At 45.7% G+C, this 14,909-nt stretch overlaps 2 protein-coding genes across 2 annotated transcripts in view; both read left to right on the plus strand.

Moving 5' to 3' along the window:
- The first annotated feature begins 126 nt into the window (after nucleotides 1–126).
- Nucleotides 127–4,931, plus strand: LOC137849199 (ATPase family AAA domain-containing protein 2-like). The gene is made up of 4 exons (XM_068668696.1): nucleotides 127–621; nucleotides 1,730–1,984; nucleotides 2,668–2,801; nucleotides 4,232–4,931. The coding sequence occupies exons 1-4, from the start codon at nucleotides 579–581 to the stop codon at nucleotides 4,646–4,648; spliced, it is 849 nt and encodes a 282-aa protein (XP_068524797.1). The 5' UTR covers nucleotides 127–578; the 3' UTR covers nucleotides 4,649–4,931.
- Nucleotides 4,932–9,138: 4,207 nt separating this feature from the next.
- The window catches only part of LOC137849196 (ubiquitin carboxyl-terminal hydrolase 42-like), a 31,147-nt gene continuing 25,376 nt past the window's right edge, over nucleotides 9,139–14,909 (plus strand). Inside the window, 1 exon segment of the mRNA XM_068668694.1 lies at nucleotides 9,139–9,277. The gene's annotated coding sequence lies outside the window, so the exon portion shown is untranslated.

Raw genomic sequence — 14,909 nt, forward strand, 5'->3', positions numbered from 1 at the left:
ATGATTTTGGACATCCACAGAGAACATCTCTTACCACATTGTAAATATTGTATCATTTTGCTACTTGGGCATGGAATTGTGATATAAATGTTCCCAAGGAACTAGTGCTTTTGTTTTAATTAACTTCTATGTTGATATGCTGAAAATATTCACTGAGATAACCTTTCGGAACCAACCTATGAAGAAAGCAATTTTTTTCTGTGATCAAAACAGTTTCATTGGTTGGTAGACAACATTCAGTTAAAGTCTGTAAAATTTCAGATTGTCACAGAGCCTATGTTTTGCAAGACACTGCATATTCAATGGTGAGGAACAAAATGGATACAGAGTTTGGACGACTTTGTGAACAAATTAAAGAATCTCGTGAGAAAAGAGGTACGTGCTTTAACGCTAAGGATTTTAAGACTTGTCTCTGCATTTGTAACTGAAAATGCACAACGAAGATCTTTGGTATCTATTCTTTATTGCAAGGTCGCACCTCTCCAGCATGTGCTCCATGTGACAACTCCAAGTCACCACAGCAGAACCCTGCTACTGAAGACGACAAACCAGATGAAGAGAGTAATGAAAATGAGGCGATGACAGCGGCACCTGTAGATGCCAGTACACCCATTTCTAATGGTAAGTTGCATTTTATTCAGCTGCTCTTGTCATTCATACCTTCTCTGTTCTTGAGGCGCAACAGGTGTCTCTGATGCCTGGCTCTTTATGCCAGAGGTATTTTGTTTTCAAATTTACTTCAAAATGTGAGAGAGAAATCCAGAGGTCATCCATTCAATATAGTTATGAATTAAAGTTCAAAGAAAGTTGGTTTACAATATAAAAAACAAAAAACAAAAAACAAAAAACAAAAAAACAAAAAACAAAAAACAAAATAAAACAAAACAAACAAACAAAAACTTTGACGGCCCAATTGCCATTTAGTCGCCCCTAAATTGCTAATTCTTGAGGTAAAAAATGTTGTGGATGGCAGTTTCTGAATACTTAACTAGTTTTTAATTATGCAAAATGGTATTTTTACCCCCACTCCACCCCTCCCTTCCCCAAATGCTAAAATCTTAGCTACCTCATACTGTGATTTCCAGTTGAAGGAGGGAAGTCTAACTAGTGAGAGTGGGAATTTTGCCATGGACTCCACCCATATCCTTTTGCAATACTATATGAATACTACGAATGTTGGGCAAAACCACAAAGTTTGTTTTTTCACAAAAGGTTTACCGAATCAGGAAGCATACGAGGTATAAGTCTTCACGTTTTTTCTCCTTTGAATATTCCCTTAAAATTGTCTCATTAATTAATCTCTTCCAAACATGTATTCAGCTTTTGAAGTCTTCAGCTTGATACCAGACTCGAAGGAGAGCTTATTTCCAGAGGCTTTTATGATGTTCATCTGTATTAGTTCATGCAGTAAGACAGTGACTTTATCAAATAACCTCACGTTGTATTAATACTGCCAATCCAAAGTAAGAATCCTCAGCATGTAAAATCCTGAAAGTGACTGTTTAGTGAATGAAATTCCATAGCAGTGTGTGTGGTTTGTTTGCTTGTTTTTAATCTTAATAGCAAACTGACCCCATTAACTTACAACTCTTTTCTCAGCATATGTAGGCAGTGGTAGCTCAGTTCCTTTGTTTTCCTTGTCAGTCAAGTAAGATGAAGATAATGGATTTTGAAGAAAGAATTCTTTTGGTTATGTTTTGGATTACTTTTTTATGCTGTCTCTTTGTAGGTGCGTCAGAAAGAAAGTGCAGAAGGAACAACTGTGCGCATGCTGCAGCAAAGCGAAGAAGGAGTTCTCAATTCGATACAGAGAACAGAGTACCAACAGATGACCAAAACGATAGTGATGAAGAAGAGTTTGTGGACAAACATGTTTCTGACATATGTCAAGTAAAACTTAACACTGAAAAGGAAAGTGCTAAGCTTTGTGAATATTCCCCACCAAGATGGGGAACTATAACTAATGAAAATCCAAGTTCAAATGGTAAGGGAGAAGTCCAACGGATCCTTTAGCACCTTATTCTTGCTGAGGAGGATTGCACTATTTATTAGCTTTAGCCTTCAATTTCACTCTATTTTTTCTGTTACAGCTCTCAAAAGTCATCACACAGTTTATTCCGTAATGATGTTGCTCCTCTAATTGTGCAAGCCAAGCCCGCATGTTTCTGTAGGTGCTGTTTTTTTGATTCTGAAGTCTGTTTTTTTCTAATGGTACCTAACTGAAAGCCAGCAGTCACTGACATTCTTTTATTGTACGAGGTGCTTTCCAATAACGAGCAGCTTAGGTGAAAAAGCTGCACTTCAAGATGCGTGGATCCAGAGTAACATGTGGAATAGGAGACTTAAGCCCTAATGTTGTACTCTAAGATGTGTTCCCTAACCTGAATTGGCAACATGACTATTTTTTTCCACTATTAAGCTTTTCATTAGTGCTTTTGGTTTGTTTGTGGGTATTTTTGTTTGCTTTTTTTGTCTTAGTTTCTAATTTTTGTGGAGCAGTGACTTTAGCTGGAAAGAAGGGAGAAGCCAAGTATTTCTCAGTGAAGACGATAACAATTCTGTCTCTGTATTTGTAGAAAGAGACTGTTTGGCAGGTACAGGATACTTCACTGAGACTGTATTCTAGATAAACAGAAAACCTGACTGAAGAAATCTGTGTCCTTCCAGATTCCTGGGCATTTCAAGCGGTGACTCCTGAACGTTCTTGGGAAGAAGACCAACAACAGATAAGTGATGAGAACACTGTACAAGTCCCTACGGAGACAGACTACATAGTTATTGTGGATCGCTATGAGCTCAAAGTATGTCTAATTTCAGCTTTTTTTTAATGCTCAAATAGGACATATTCCTGCGTCATGTAAAATTGCAAATTAAGCCCATTGTTAACCAATGCCAATTAAAACAATTAATTGGAAGGACATACAGATAGTGAAATAATTCAGCCTGTAATGCACTGTGACTGTTTAGTTTCCACACCTCATGGAGATTTCTGTAGGCTACCATTTGCTTCTGGTCATCTGTAGTTTAGGAGACAGATTCTTTGCCTAATTTTTAAGACAAAAGGCCTTGCTGAATTTTAAAATACCACACTGACAACCTGCTAGTACTATTATGGATATCATTTTAATGATTCATAATTCTTATGATGGGTTTGAGGGCTTTTCTTTGGGGATTTTTTTTCATGCTTTGATGTATTAAGAACCTGAAAAGGATCTTTATTTCTTGCAGTGATGATATTAAACCTGAAGTTAGCAGGTTGACGTAAACTAGCTAGCCATGGAGAAGTGACTACTTTTCTGAAATTCCTTGAAAGTGCAGTATTAGAATTTCTTATATTGTGTGTGTGTATATATATATATATATATATATACACATATATATATATATACATGAAGGAGGCAGAGTTTGCTGATAAGATGATAAGCAGCATTATTTCCAGGGGGCAGTAGTATTTCCATTTGGTATGGCTGCTCCCTAAAGCTACATGCTTGCAGGCTCACACAGGTAATGGACAGCTGTGGCAGTGGAAGAAGGTGCTGCCACTAGCTTGTCACTGTTGCTGTGCCAGAGATTATCATCTCTGCATCTTTGGTAATAGAAATGACTGTGTGAGAGAGAGGTGATTGCTACAAGCAGTCGCTTTGCTATTTACCCACCCCTGAATTTAAAGGTAGGATTGAGCAAACTAATCCACCTTTGCTCTGGGCGTTTGAGCAATCTGTTCTGCCAGCAGAGTTGTAGGCATGGCACACGTGGGTAAAGGTAATCACCTAAGGGTGCTTCCTTTTCCAGCTGGCACAGCTGTATCTACAAGATCTGCAGCCTTTTTACAGTGCCCCGCGCTGCTGCAATGCTTCTCTAATGAAATGCAACAGTGGCTTTGCTGTGGCAGCAGCTGTCCTACAAAGAGGATCGTGTCATTCCCTGCTGCTTTGGGAGCAGTCGACTTGCAATTACAACCACTGATGTGATAGATTGGTTAGTAGTAAAAGATTGTCCGAAATTTCAGCCTTTCCTTTCTCTGAAATATGAAAAATTAAGTCATTTTCCCTGCTGAAATCTCATGGGATATTTAATCTGTTCTCTGAAGTGTCACATTTTATTTAATAGCGTAAGAAAAAGTAGGCTCTCACTTGTATTGTTACTGTTCAACCTCCGAAAACATATAGAGCGTATTCAAAGGATCTGGTACTATTCTAAAGTTGTTGTTTTGCTCCATTGTTGTCTTCAGAAATTGTTATGCTTTGTCACTGAGATAACGAAGGGATTTGACATTTATCACCTGGAAAAAGTATATGGCGTCATTAATCAGTGTATTTACAACCAGAGAGAAGACTACGACAAAACCGATTTGGTGGAGGTAATTTTTGTTTTGAATTCTAGCACTTTCTGTCACTGTTACGCAGTATTTGTGTGTTCTGGGGTATCGTGGTTGTTTAGCATTGCTCTTCACTGCTTAGCTGTCTGTGCACAGACAACAACAGTACGACTTCTCCCTTTCAGTCTGGAAGACGTTTATCCACCTTGCAAAACAATTGTTATATTTGGCATAACTGTTGGCAGTTTCTGCAGGAAAAAGCTTGAACTTGAAGACAATGGGTCCACCCACACAGCCCTTTCAAAGCAGTTAACCTTAGTCTGTCAGTAGTTTTCCTTGGGAACCATTTTGGGAGCGGGAGGACTACGAAGGGAAGGTGCTTTTCTAAGTCTTTCACTCGCTCTCTCCCTCTACAGCCAGTCATGCACGGTGATAGCAGTTGTTCCATCCTTGGAGAGAAATTTAAGTATATAACAAGAGTTTGAGACTTCTCTCTAGTCACACTCTAATCTCTTTTTAACTAATGCGCTTGAGCATCTGTAATTGGGGAGATTTCTGCCTGTGCCAGTTTTACACTGAGTCAAATTCTCTGGTCTCTTCCTGTAAAAGATGATTTCGGAGTTGTCCGAACTCCTCAGAAATCTGTGTGAGGCGTCCATGGTCCAAGTCAGGTGTTCCCAGTATACGCTTGGATATTCACTCTTCACATTGAAGATCCTTGAACCCATTTATCTTAGAGTTGCTTGTGCTTGAGAACAGATGAAATTTGTTGTGCCGATCAGTCTGCCTTGAAAAGAGAGTGCCTCTTTTTTTTAGGCACTGGTCATCTCGATCTCTTCTTCCACATCTGATAAAGAGTTAGAACGGACACTCTGTTCTGCCTGTGAGAGGATTATTTAGATTCAGGGAGGCCGCTCCTGAAAAAAAAAATGAGATCTTTTAGCTCGAGAAGGGATTTATTTATGTTATCTCATGGCCTGTGAACTTTTGTAACTTAACATTTAATTTAAGTGTTAAAAGTTAAGTAGCTTTCTTGGTTTTCTATTTCTTCCTTTAGCTTAGGCAAACAAATCTCTCCTATTCAGAGTGCACTGTACAAGTTAGTCAGGAGCGTGCTCTACTGTATGGAGAGAGAGAGAACTTAAGGAGTAATTATTCAAAGTCCAGAAATTAACTTGAGCTTGTTGTGGCTTCTCAGCAACTGTTTCTTCCTTCTAATTGTTGTGAAACCACTGCTGAGAGAGATCCATATAGTTTATATCCTCCTCTCTATTTTGGATGTATAAGGATGCCTCTGAAGCTAGAAGGTGTAATAGGCCATTGTGATGGTGGTAGCACACTGTTTGCTAAATATTACTAACCATGTATTACAAATTATTTATTTTTATAGTAATAGAAAGTGTTCTTAAGCTTTCATTTGTGCTTACTGCTATTTTAGTAATAGGTAGTAATGGTAATAGAAGGATGGTTGGACTAGATGATCTTGTGGGTCCTTTCCAACCTTGTGTTTCTATGATTCTTTCATGAGGAAGCTATAGACCGCGATGAGGTCTCCCCTCAGCCTGCTCCTTTCCAGGCCGCACGGGCCCAGTGCCCTCAGCCGCTCCTCATATGTCTTCCCCTCAAGGCCCTTCACCATCTTCGTAGCTCTTCTCTGGACACTCTCCAACAGTTTAATGTTCTTTTTGTACTGTGGTGCCCAGAACTGCACACAGTGCTCGAGGTGAGGCCGCACAGCGCGGAGCAGTGCAGGACAATCACCTCCCTCAACCGATTAGCAGTGCTGTGCTTGATGCACCCCAGGGTATGGTTGGCCCTCCTGGCTGCCAGGGCACACTGCTGGCTCATACTCAACTTGCTGTCAACCACGACCCCCCTAGATCCGTCTCTGCAGAGCTGCTCTCCAGCATCTCATTGCCCAGTCTGTACATATAACCAGGGTTGCCCCGTCCCCGGTGCAGGACCCGGCACTTGCTCTTGTAAAACTTCATGCGGTTGGTGATCGCCCAGCTCTCCAATCTGTCCAGATCTCTCTGCAAGGCCTTTCCACCCTCAACAGTCAACAACTTCAAGTTTAGTGTCATCAGCAAATTTGCTCAAAACACCTTCTAGTCCTACATCCAAATTGTTTATAAAAGCATTGAAAAGAACTGGCCCTAAAACGGAGCCCTGGGGGACCCCACTGGTGACCAGCCACCAGCCTGATGTAGCCCCATTTACCATAACCCTCTGAGCCCTACCCGTCAGACATTGCTCACCCATCGTATGATGTTTTTTATCTATGCTTGACATTTTTAATGAGATTGTGTATATGGTTTGCTTTTCTTGTTCTCTAAAATGACTTTTTGAGAAATCCTTTATATAATGAACATGAAGTTGAGGAATCACAGACAAGACAGGTGACAAGAACTTCTGAGGTGCTCAAAAGAGTACACCATAAAAATATCCATTTCTGCTTCCTAGCTTTTTTCCTAATCTGTTGTAAGTGCATTGTCATCTTTCTCCTGTGACTGCATTCTACAGGGCTGAGTTTTTGGGATACTAGCTAGCACTCCTGAGCACATTACTTCAGGTTTCTAGGCCAGTCTAATAAGCGTCTTCCACCACTGTGGCACCAGTATGAATATGAACCAGTCCTTTTTGTTAGAATTGTAGGGGTTGGAAGGGACCTCCAGAGATCATCGGGTCCAACTCCCCTGCCAAAGCAGGTTCCTTAGAGCAGGTTGCCCAGGTAGGCATCCAGATGGGCCTTGAATATCTCCAGAGAAGGAGACTCCACAACCTCCCTGGGCTGCCTGTCCCAGTGCTCCGTCACCCTCACCGTGAAGAAGTTCTTTCACATGTTGGTGCGGAGCTTCCTGGGCTCCATTTTGTGGCCATTGCCCCTTGTCCTGTCCCCACAAACCACTGAAAAGAGGTTGGCCAAATCCCTCTGTCCACCACATCTCAGATATTTATACACATTGAGGAGATCCCCTCTCGGTCTTTTCTCCAGGCTGAACAGCCCCGGGTCTCTCAGCCTTTCCTCACAGGGGAGATGCTCCAGGCCCCATTATCGTCTTTGTTGCCCTCCGCTGGACTCTTTCCAGGAGACCCCTGTCTTTTTTGTACTGGGGAGCCCAGAACTGCTGGACACAGTGCTCCAAGTCTAACTTTTCTCAATTGTTTCAGGATCTATCTATGCTATATAAACCATGGAGCTTTCTAGGCAAACACTGGCAAATCGTGAGCCAGGTGCAACTCAATGCCGACGTTTCCGTCAGTGTGTTAGGGGTGGCAGCTTTTTCCAAGACTGACCTACGCCTGGCACCTAATCTGCGTTTCAGTAGATGTACAGAAGGGAACAAAGAGCTGTGTTGTTAGCACTGTATTTAAAAAGCTACCGTGAAGAAGATGCCTGTGTTGAGCGGACAACAGGAAGCTTTCATTGCATCTCCAGGCAAAGGAGAGGAAAAAAAAATATCACTGAGGCAAAAATGTGTTTCTTCTTATCCACTTCAAGACGATGTTGAAAACCTGGTATCCTAAATGCATCTTTACCTATGGAACCACAGTCAGCTCATTGCATTGCAACTGGAAAATTTCATACTTAAAAGGGAATGACAGGCAACGAGGAAGCAGGAGCGTTCCTGGCATCAAAACTTTTGCTCTTCAAAGTTTTGGGCAAACTTCTCCCCGTTATTAGTCTGGAGAGAAGAAGACCTTCACAGTTAAATATATATAAAGGTGTAAATCTCGGTTGGACATGAACAGCTGTCACAGCTAAGGGTTCCCAGAAGCCCCATTCTGGTTTTTCTGACTTGGGGAAAAGATCAACTTTTAGCGTCTGAGGTAAAAACATTGCTAAAAGCAGCGGTATTGAAGAGAAGTACGTAGTGGGAGTTAAAGCGAAGCGTAGACTAAGATATCTGGACACGTACTGAAGGAAGAGCTCCTCTTTATTCAACTTGGAGGTGGAAAAAAAGGGGGTTGGGGGTGGGTTTTTTGTTTGTTCGCTGTTTGTTTGTTTTTTCTCCAAAGGTTTTGGGGGTGTCCCAGCCAGCCCCGGAGGGCATTCCTCCCTCAGCAGCGGGCACCTGAGGGGAACTCGGGGCTGGAGAAGAAGCCGAGGTCGGGGAGCCGGGCGCCCTCAGCGCCTTTATGCCCTGAGCCGAGGCGAGCCGAGCCGGGCCGGGCCGGCCGCCGCCTGCCGGGCGGAGCGGCTCCGCCCCGCTCCCTGCCGGGGGAGGCTGAGGCACCGCGGCCCGCCGCTGCCTGGCCCTGCCCGGCTCTCAAACCCTCCCGGGGACGGGGGGGGAAGCTGCGAGGCGCCGGGAGGATGCGAGTGGGTGCCGCGGGCTGCGAGGCGAGGGCCCGGGCGGCCGGCGGAGCTGGGACTCGGCGATGGCTCAGCGCCCGCCCCGCCGGCAGCGGACGACTCCCGGAGACACAAAACGGCGGCGGCGGCGGAGGAGGCAGGCGGCGGGGCTGAGAGGAGAGGGGGGCGAGGCGGCTGCGGGAGGCGACCCCAGGCGGCCACGGGAGACCCCCGGGGAGAAGGCGAGGCGCTCCCCCGGCCGGCCCTGAGGAGAGGGGCGGCTGCGAGCACCCCTTCCCCGGCTCTGTGAGGGGGGAACGGGGCGCGGTTGGGCTGTGACAGAGCCGGGGGTATGGGGGGCACACGGGCAGGGCGAGCAACTTCGCTTTCCATGCCTTGAAACGGGACGGAGCCAGCCGAGACCGGGCTCCCCCCCCCTCTATATATACACACACGCGCTCGGTGTGGCGGTGGGAGGGGAGCGGGGCCATGTCCCCAGCCCTGCCGGGGGCTTTTGCGGTACCGGGGGCCGCCCTGACGCCCGGCTGACCCCCAGGTGCTGCGCGGCGCTGGAGATCGGCAGCCGGCGGGGCGAGGCACCTAATGGAGGCGGCGGCGGGGCGCTGAGGGAGCGGAGAGGCTGCGGCTGTCAGCGCTGCCCGGTAGGTGCTGGGGCTCCCTGTCAGGCTTGACGGAGGAGTTTGGCTTCGTTGAAGGGTGAGTCAAGGCTGAGGTGGCGGTCCCAGCCGGGACAGGCGCCCCAGAGAGCACCTTGGGGCTGTCAAAGTGCACGGCGATCCGTGCAAAGGGGGCTTTGTTGTGGAAGTCCTGAGGTGAACACGAGCAGCCCGCTGGAGGGGGAAAGGAGAGGGGAGTTTGGAAAGCTGTGCTGCTGGTGTTAGGCGGCAGCCTGTGCTGTGTTGGTGTTTGCTCAGAGGGGTTTCACGCACGAGGAGCTGGTGGGTGCTCTGAGGAACCTGGTCCAGCTGTGGAGATCAACCTGTATGAGGCAAACCCCAGGACCTAAATGCCATAGGCTGTAAGTCCAAACCTCCCCGAACAAGCAGACATTATGTAGAAAACCCATTTGTTACCGTCTTGAAACATTGCCAGCAAGGCAGCCTCTTCCAGTTACGCTGTTAATTGGGTTCTCCGGAGCTCGTTAGAAGGAGGTGCCATTTTTTCTAAACGAGGTGACTGCTAACTTCAGGCTGGCAGTCCTACTAGCTTTCCTCAGCCAAAAAGCCCTTTGCATTTCCGTAAAGCACCTGTGCACTGTGCTTGTTTAACAAAGACAAGTTTGAGACATAACACTTGGAGGTAGGGCACGCATTCTCTTTGTGAGGCTTTCCTACTCCTTGAATGCTTCTTGTGGCTCTCCTGGGCTCTCTCTTCTCTTGCCAAGCCCTCGATGACCTGTGCCTGCTTCAGCTGCATCCAGCGCTCCGTTTGCTAGCCGTAATTGTCGTCATTTATCTCTGCTGGTTATTACTGGGAAAACCGATGTTTATCGCTGCGTGTCCATGCGTCCCTGGAGCCTGTTAGAGCTGGCTTTTGAACGGTTCTGCCTTTTGTAAATTTCTCTACGCTGAAGAATTTCTGTCAAGTGATGGACTTTGTGCTGTTGTTAGGATTCCTTTTGTTCCTAATGTACCAAAAAGGCTGTTTCCTTGGGTCTTTTGCTTCCCTTAGCAGTTTGTGGTGTTTCACTTAGGCTTATTACTATCCTTGCGCTGTTTTTTCCCCAGTCACTTACAAAGCCTGAGGGACAGGATTAAATTTTTTTTAATCTAGTTACCATTAATATAAATGATCTTTTTGTTTGGATGTGACTTCTGAATTCATAACAGTCTTACTTCAAAGATCTACGACTGGTTTTGAAGTCTGATGCTTTCTTCAAGTTTGAGTTGAGAATTTCTTCTATCTTTATGGAACTAACTTCTAAAGCAGCAAGTCAGTGTAAACTGTTTTTCTAGTTCTGTTTGCACATAATAAATATAACCGAGGCATACTCGCTTGTGGCTGAGCTCTGGCCAATCTCTATTCCTATGGTCAGTTTCGCTTTGTGTCTCAAGGCTGAAGTCTAGCTGAGAATTCCCCTGTGCCAGATGCAGTATTTTTGTATATTATGAAATTAGCCTCTCTAATTCTGAGAAATGCTGAGCCTGTTGCAAAATTGACAGAACGAGCTCTTTGGGGTCTGTTTAATAGAAGTCCTACGTGATAAGTTTTGGGGTGATGAGGGGAGGGGACATTCTGACCACATTTGGCGCAGTGCAGGAGGGCCTGGACGCGCTGTTCCCTTCTGTGAACTCACGGTCGGTATTCCCTCTCCGTCCTGTGCCAGAGACGTGAGGTCACTGATCCATAAATGCCCGAGATGGTTTGCCTCGGAGTTGCCGGTGACTTGTAAACAAGTGATGCAATTTTCAGGATAGCACGGTTTCCCCTCCTCCCTTTGTTTCCTCGCTATTTCCCAGTCAGGTACCAGTATCAGTGTTCAAGTCCGGCTGTCGGTTGTATCACCTTTGCCGAGTGTGTGCTCACAGGAATCCAGTTTTGTGGTGTTATTAATTAACTTTCTGACACTGTCACATCAGGCACTAAAGGTGCTTCCTCCTGCAGTCTACACAAGGGATGTGATGACTCAAGTTTTCAACATCTTTATTGTCATTGGTAGTATTAATTCTGATGTTCATCTTTTATTGCACTCCATCATGTTAGTTTGGTTTGGTTTCGGTTTGGTTTGTGGTTTCGTTGTTGGTTTTTGGGGTAGCTCAGGGCCTCCTGAAATACTCCAACCACTCTGCTGCATAAATAGTTGTTTCTTTTTCTGTGGAGATGGGAGCCACCAAAAATGCCTCCTTTCCTTATCCTGTAGCAGCCAGATGGCATTTCGTAAGGCTGCGCCGTGCCTCCCTTTGGCTGATGGTTCATTTCCAGTTCTCTTGCCTTTCTGAGAGCTGGAAGGAACCACACCAGGACCACTCACCTCTTTTCGTGTACCCTTCAGAGTGCAGTGAGCTGCAAGGTGTTGCATAAAGCAGCATCTCTGCTTCCAGGGGATCCTTTCTACCCAGCTCTGGAAGTCAGCCCAAAGGGAGCACACGGCTGCTGACGTGGGAGAACGTGAAGGGAAAAACAGGCAAGAACTCTGACCACGTTGCTACTAGCTCTTAGAAGACCTTGGAGATAGATCATGGAGAGCTTAATGATGCAAACATGCTTTGAGAGTTTGACTTCTGCTTGCACCTAACAGGTCCAGAAGAGCTCACTTCCAAAAAAACCAACAGGCTTCCAGTTGTGTTTGGAGCCGTTCCAGAAAGCCACTTGGTGTTGCAGGTTCTCGTTGGGTGTCTTGGCCTTCTTGACCCACAGCTTGAAGCCGCTGCTGGAGCCAGCCTTGGAGCCAGCAGGGAGCTCCTGAACTTTGTCATGGTTATGGCAAAGGCTGCAGGTGTTCAGCGCCCTGAATCTGGAGAGCATCTCTCAAGCCACATATAGTTTGTGAGACCAGAAAGAGCTGCCGGCTTATAATGAGTGCTGTGACTTAGGCGCATGGTTTGTAGAGGTTTTAAGGCGTAGTGCATGAGTGCCAGGCTCCTGTTTGGTCACTGGGACAAAACAAGATCTGGGAATGTTGGATGTCCTAAAAAGAGTACAGGGGAGACAACCGGGGAGGAGATGTGGCTCTTCTTGGCCTTATTTAGCCCCCAGCCCCTCTACACCCCACAAACCTTAGTTACAGCTGTGGGCTTCTGCAGAACGTCACAATGCCTAGTAAATCTTTGGGATATACTTAAAAGCAGGAAAATACTGTGTTGGTTTCTTCTTTTTTTGTATACATAGGGCAGCTGCCAGCAGCAGCACCTGCTGGAGTCGAGGGTGCTGAGCAAGGCAGGGTCGTGTCCCGAGCAGCAGTCACAAGGGGAGCTGAGCGGAGCCCGTCTGAAAACTCGGGGGGTTTCTGCTTCTTAGCAAGCTGAAACACAGCTCCCCGTCCCCAGTACTCCTCGCTGTGAGGATGAGGACTGAGGAAGGCTCACCCTGCCTGCAGCTTCTTCAGTTCTTCGTGCGGGGAACTCGTGGAGGAGCCGGTGCCTCTGGAAAGAAAGCACCTGTTGGTACTGTGGGCATCCGAGCGTGATGCTAACCCACGCAACGCTGCCCCTTGCATCTGACAAATGTTTTACAACTTCAACTTCTTTTCAGGTTCTACTTAAATTTGGTGGAGGAGGCTGTGGCTGAGCAGAGAACTAATTTGTTATTTCACTAACTGGAATAATTTACAATGGAAAGAAGCTTTTTTTAGTTAAAAGTTGTGTTTCTGATTACAGCTTCCGGTATTTTACCTCGCAGTCCACAAACACTCTTCTTAAACTTGATTCCTGACAAGTCGCTTTTCTCAATTCTCGCGTTCTTGGACTCCACCAGGGGAAAAGGAAGGCCCTGCTAATATTGCTTGGCTGTTTCCTTCCGGAGGAAGGAGGGGAGAGTTGAGAAAAAGAGGAATGAAGTAAAATGAATTTACTCTTTGCACACGTGCTGAAAGAATAGGCAGGTGTTCTTGGGAATATCTCATTTAAATCTCTGTGTATGTGTTTCGAGAGGATGCGTCCTCACTTAGAGGAGCCAACATCCCATTGCTGGACCTAATCCTGATGGGGCTGGCATCTGAGGGTTACGCGGGCTGCTCCCGGCAGAGCTCTTCCCACGCGGGGAGGCCGAGGGAGCCGGTCGAGCACTGCTCCGCTGCCTGGAAAGATTCAGTCATTTCCACCCAAAGCGAGGAAATAAAAAGCTCGGTCAGCCATTTCATCTGGAGATACCCCGCCCTCCTCCAACAAATACGAAAAAGGGAAAATGTAGGCTTGGGCCCTCACATATCCCAGCAGTTTGCACCCATTCGGGCGATGCGATTGGGGTCGGGGCAGGCAAAATAGAAGTTACCTTTATTTTTTTTTTTAATTTCGGCAGAGGAAGTTATAAGGTTGATGTTGCCCCTTTGATATTTGATTTAACCCACTGACTGCCTGGGAAGGAAGGAGTCTGTTTAGTTTACCTTTGTCCTAGATTCAGTTTTAATATCTCATGTTTAATTGGAGGGGGAGGGGGGGGAGGAATCTTTATTCTTAATGATTCATGCCGCCTCAAAGCACAGTGGTTTCTAGTTGTGTGCTGCCTTTCCCACTGGGGGAGGCAAACAAAAGAACAATAATTTCAGACTCCTCCTTCAGTTTCCAAGAGAACCTTAGCTGCTCAGGGATAGCTCTGAATTTTAAAAGCATTTTTTTCTTCCAAATTATGTATTGATTGCACATAAAATAGCAGCACCGTAATATGCAATTTCAAACAAATGCACGGGGGTGCTTGGTTGCTTTTAATGCTCCTCCTTTATTTTTATTTTATTTTTTTTCCTCCAGCAGAAAACAAAAAGTGGATTCTGTTCCCATAAGCCGCTCTTGCAAAATCTGCACAAACATTTATTAGTCTAGACACAAAATATTCTCAGCCGGCCTCAGCCTGACGATGGCAAAAAGAAATAAAAATAATAATAATAATAAAAAAAAAAAGAAAAGGCAAGCTAATATTGTACTTGGCTGTGAAAAGGGAAGGGGGGAATCATGCCCCAGGCTAGTGAAGCTGTAACATTTTGCTGGGGCTGCCTACAACAACAGATGCATCTCGTTCCCCTGGGCTTCCAGTCCTGCCTATTCTCTTCTGCTGAACTTGGCCGCTCGCAAACATTCCCTGTGAGTACCACACCCCGGGCTTCTCCTGGACGCTTTTGATTTGATTGAATGATGGCACCAGGCATGCTGCTCTTCACCAGGCCTGCTCTTGTGCCCCAGAAATCATGTAGTGAATTCATTGATTGGAAAACGTGCAGAATAGGTGGGATCTGGGGTGACTGGTAGAAATCAAAAGGGTTCGAAATAGGCGATGTGACCGCAGCTTAAACCTGCAGGAAGGGAGCATCGACCCGAATGGTTTATCTGAATCTTCAGCTGCAACTTCTGTAAATACCAGCTCCTTCTCCTCATTTGCTACCATGGCAGTTTGCAGACTTTTGCTGAGTTAAAAGGACAGATCATAGTTGTGCGCGTTTGTTTGATCAGGCCTTTACCTCAGTGCTCACGTTCTCAGACTGCTGGGGTTTTATATTTTTGTCATTTTCTTAGAAAATGGCGAATGATGCATATCCCGGCTTCCAGATGAGTAGTTCCTGTTGCTCCCAATTTGTGTCAGGCTGCGTTTGGTTAGAAATGAAAATGTAATTGCAAATTCCCCTCA

Source organism: Anas acuta, unplaced genomic scaffold (genome assembly GCF_963932015.1).
Source record: "Anas acuta unplaced genomic scaffold, bAnaAcu1.1 SCAFFOLD_204, whole genome shotgun sequence".
Classification (NCBI taxonomy): Eukaryota; Metazoa; Chordata; class Aves; order Anseriformes; family Anatidae; genus Anas; species Anas acuta.

What these genes read in the sequence shown, in the direction of transcription:
- LOC137849199 (XM_068668696.1), top strand. Translation starts at nt 579, where the DNA reads ATGACAGCGGCACCTGTAGATGCCAGTACACCCATTTCTAATG. An exon ending in CAGTACACCCATTTCTAATG is followed by an intron (nt 622 to 1,729) that starts GTAAGTTGCATT and finishes GTCTCTTTGTAG; the next exon opens with GTGCGTCAGAAAGAAAGTGC. An exon ending in TGAAAATCCAAGTTCAAATG is followed by an intron (nt 1,985 to 2,667) that starts GTAAGGGAGAAG and finishes GTGTCCTTCCAG; the next exon opens with ATTCCTGGGCATTTCAAGCG.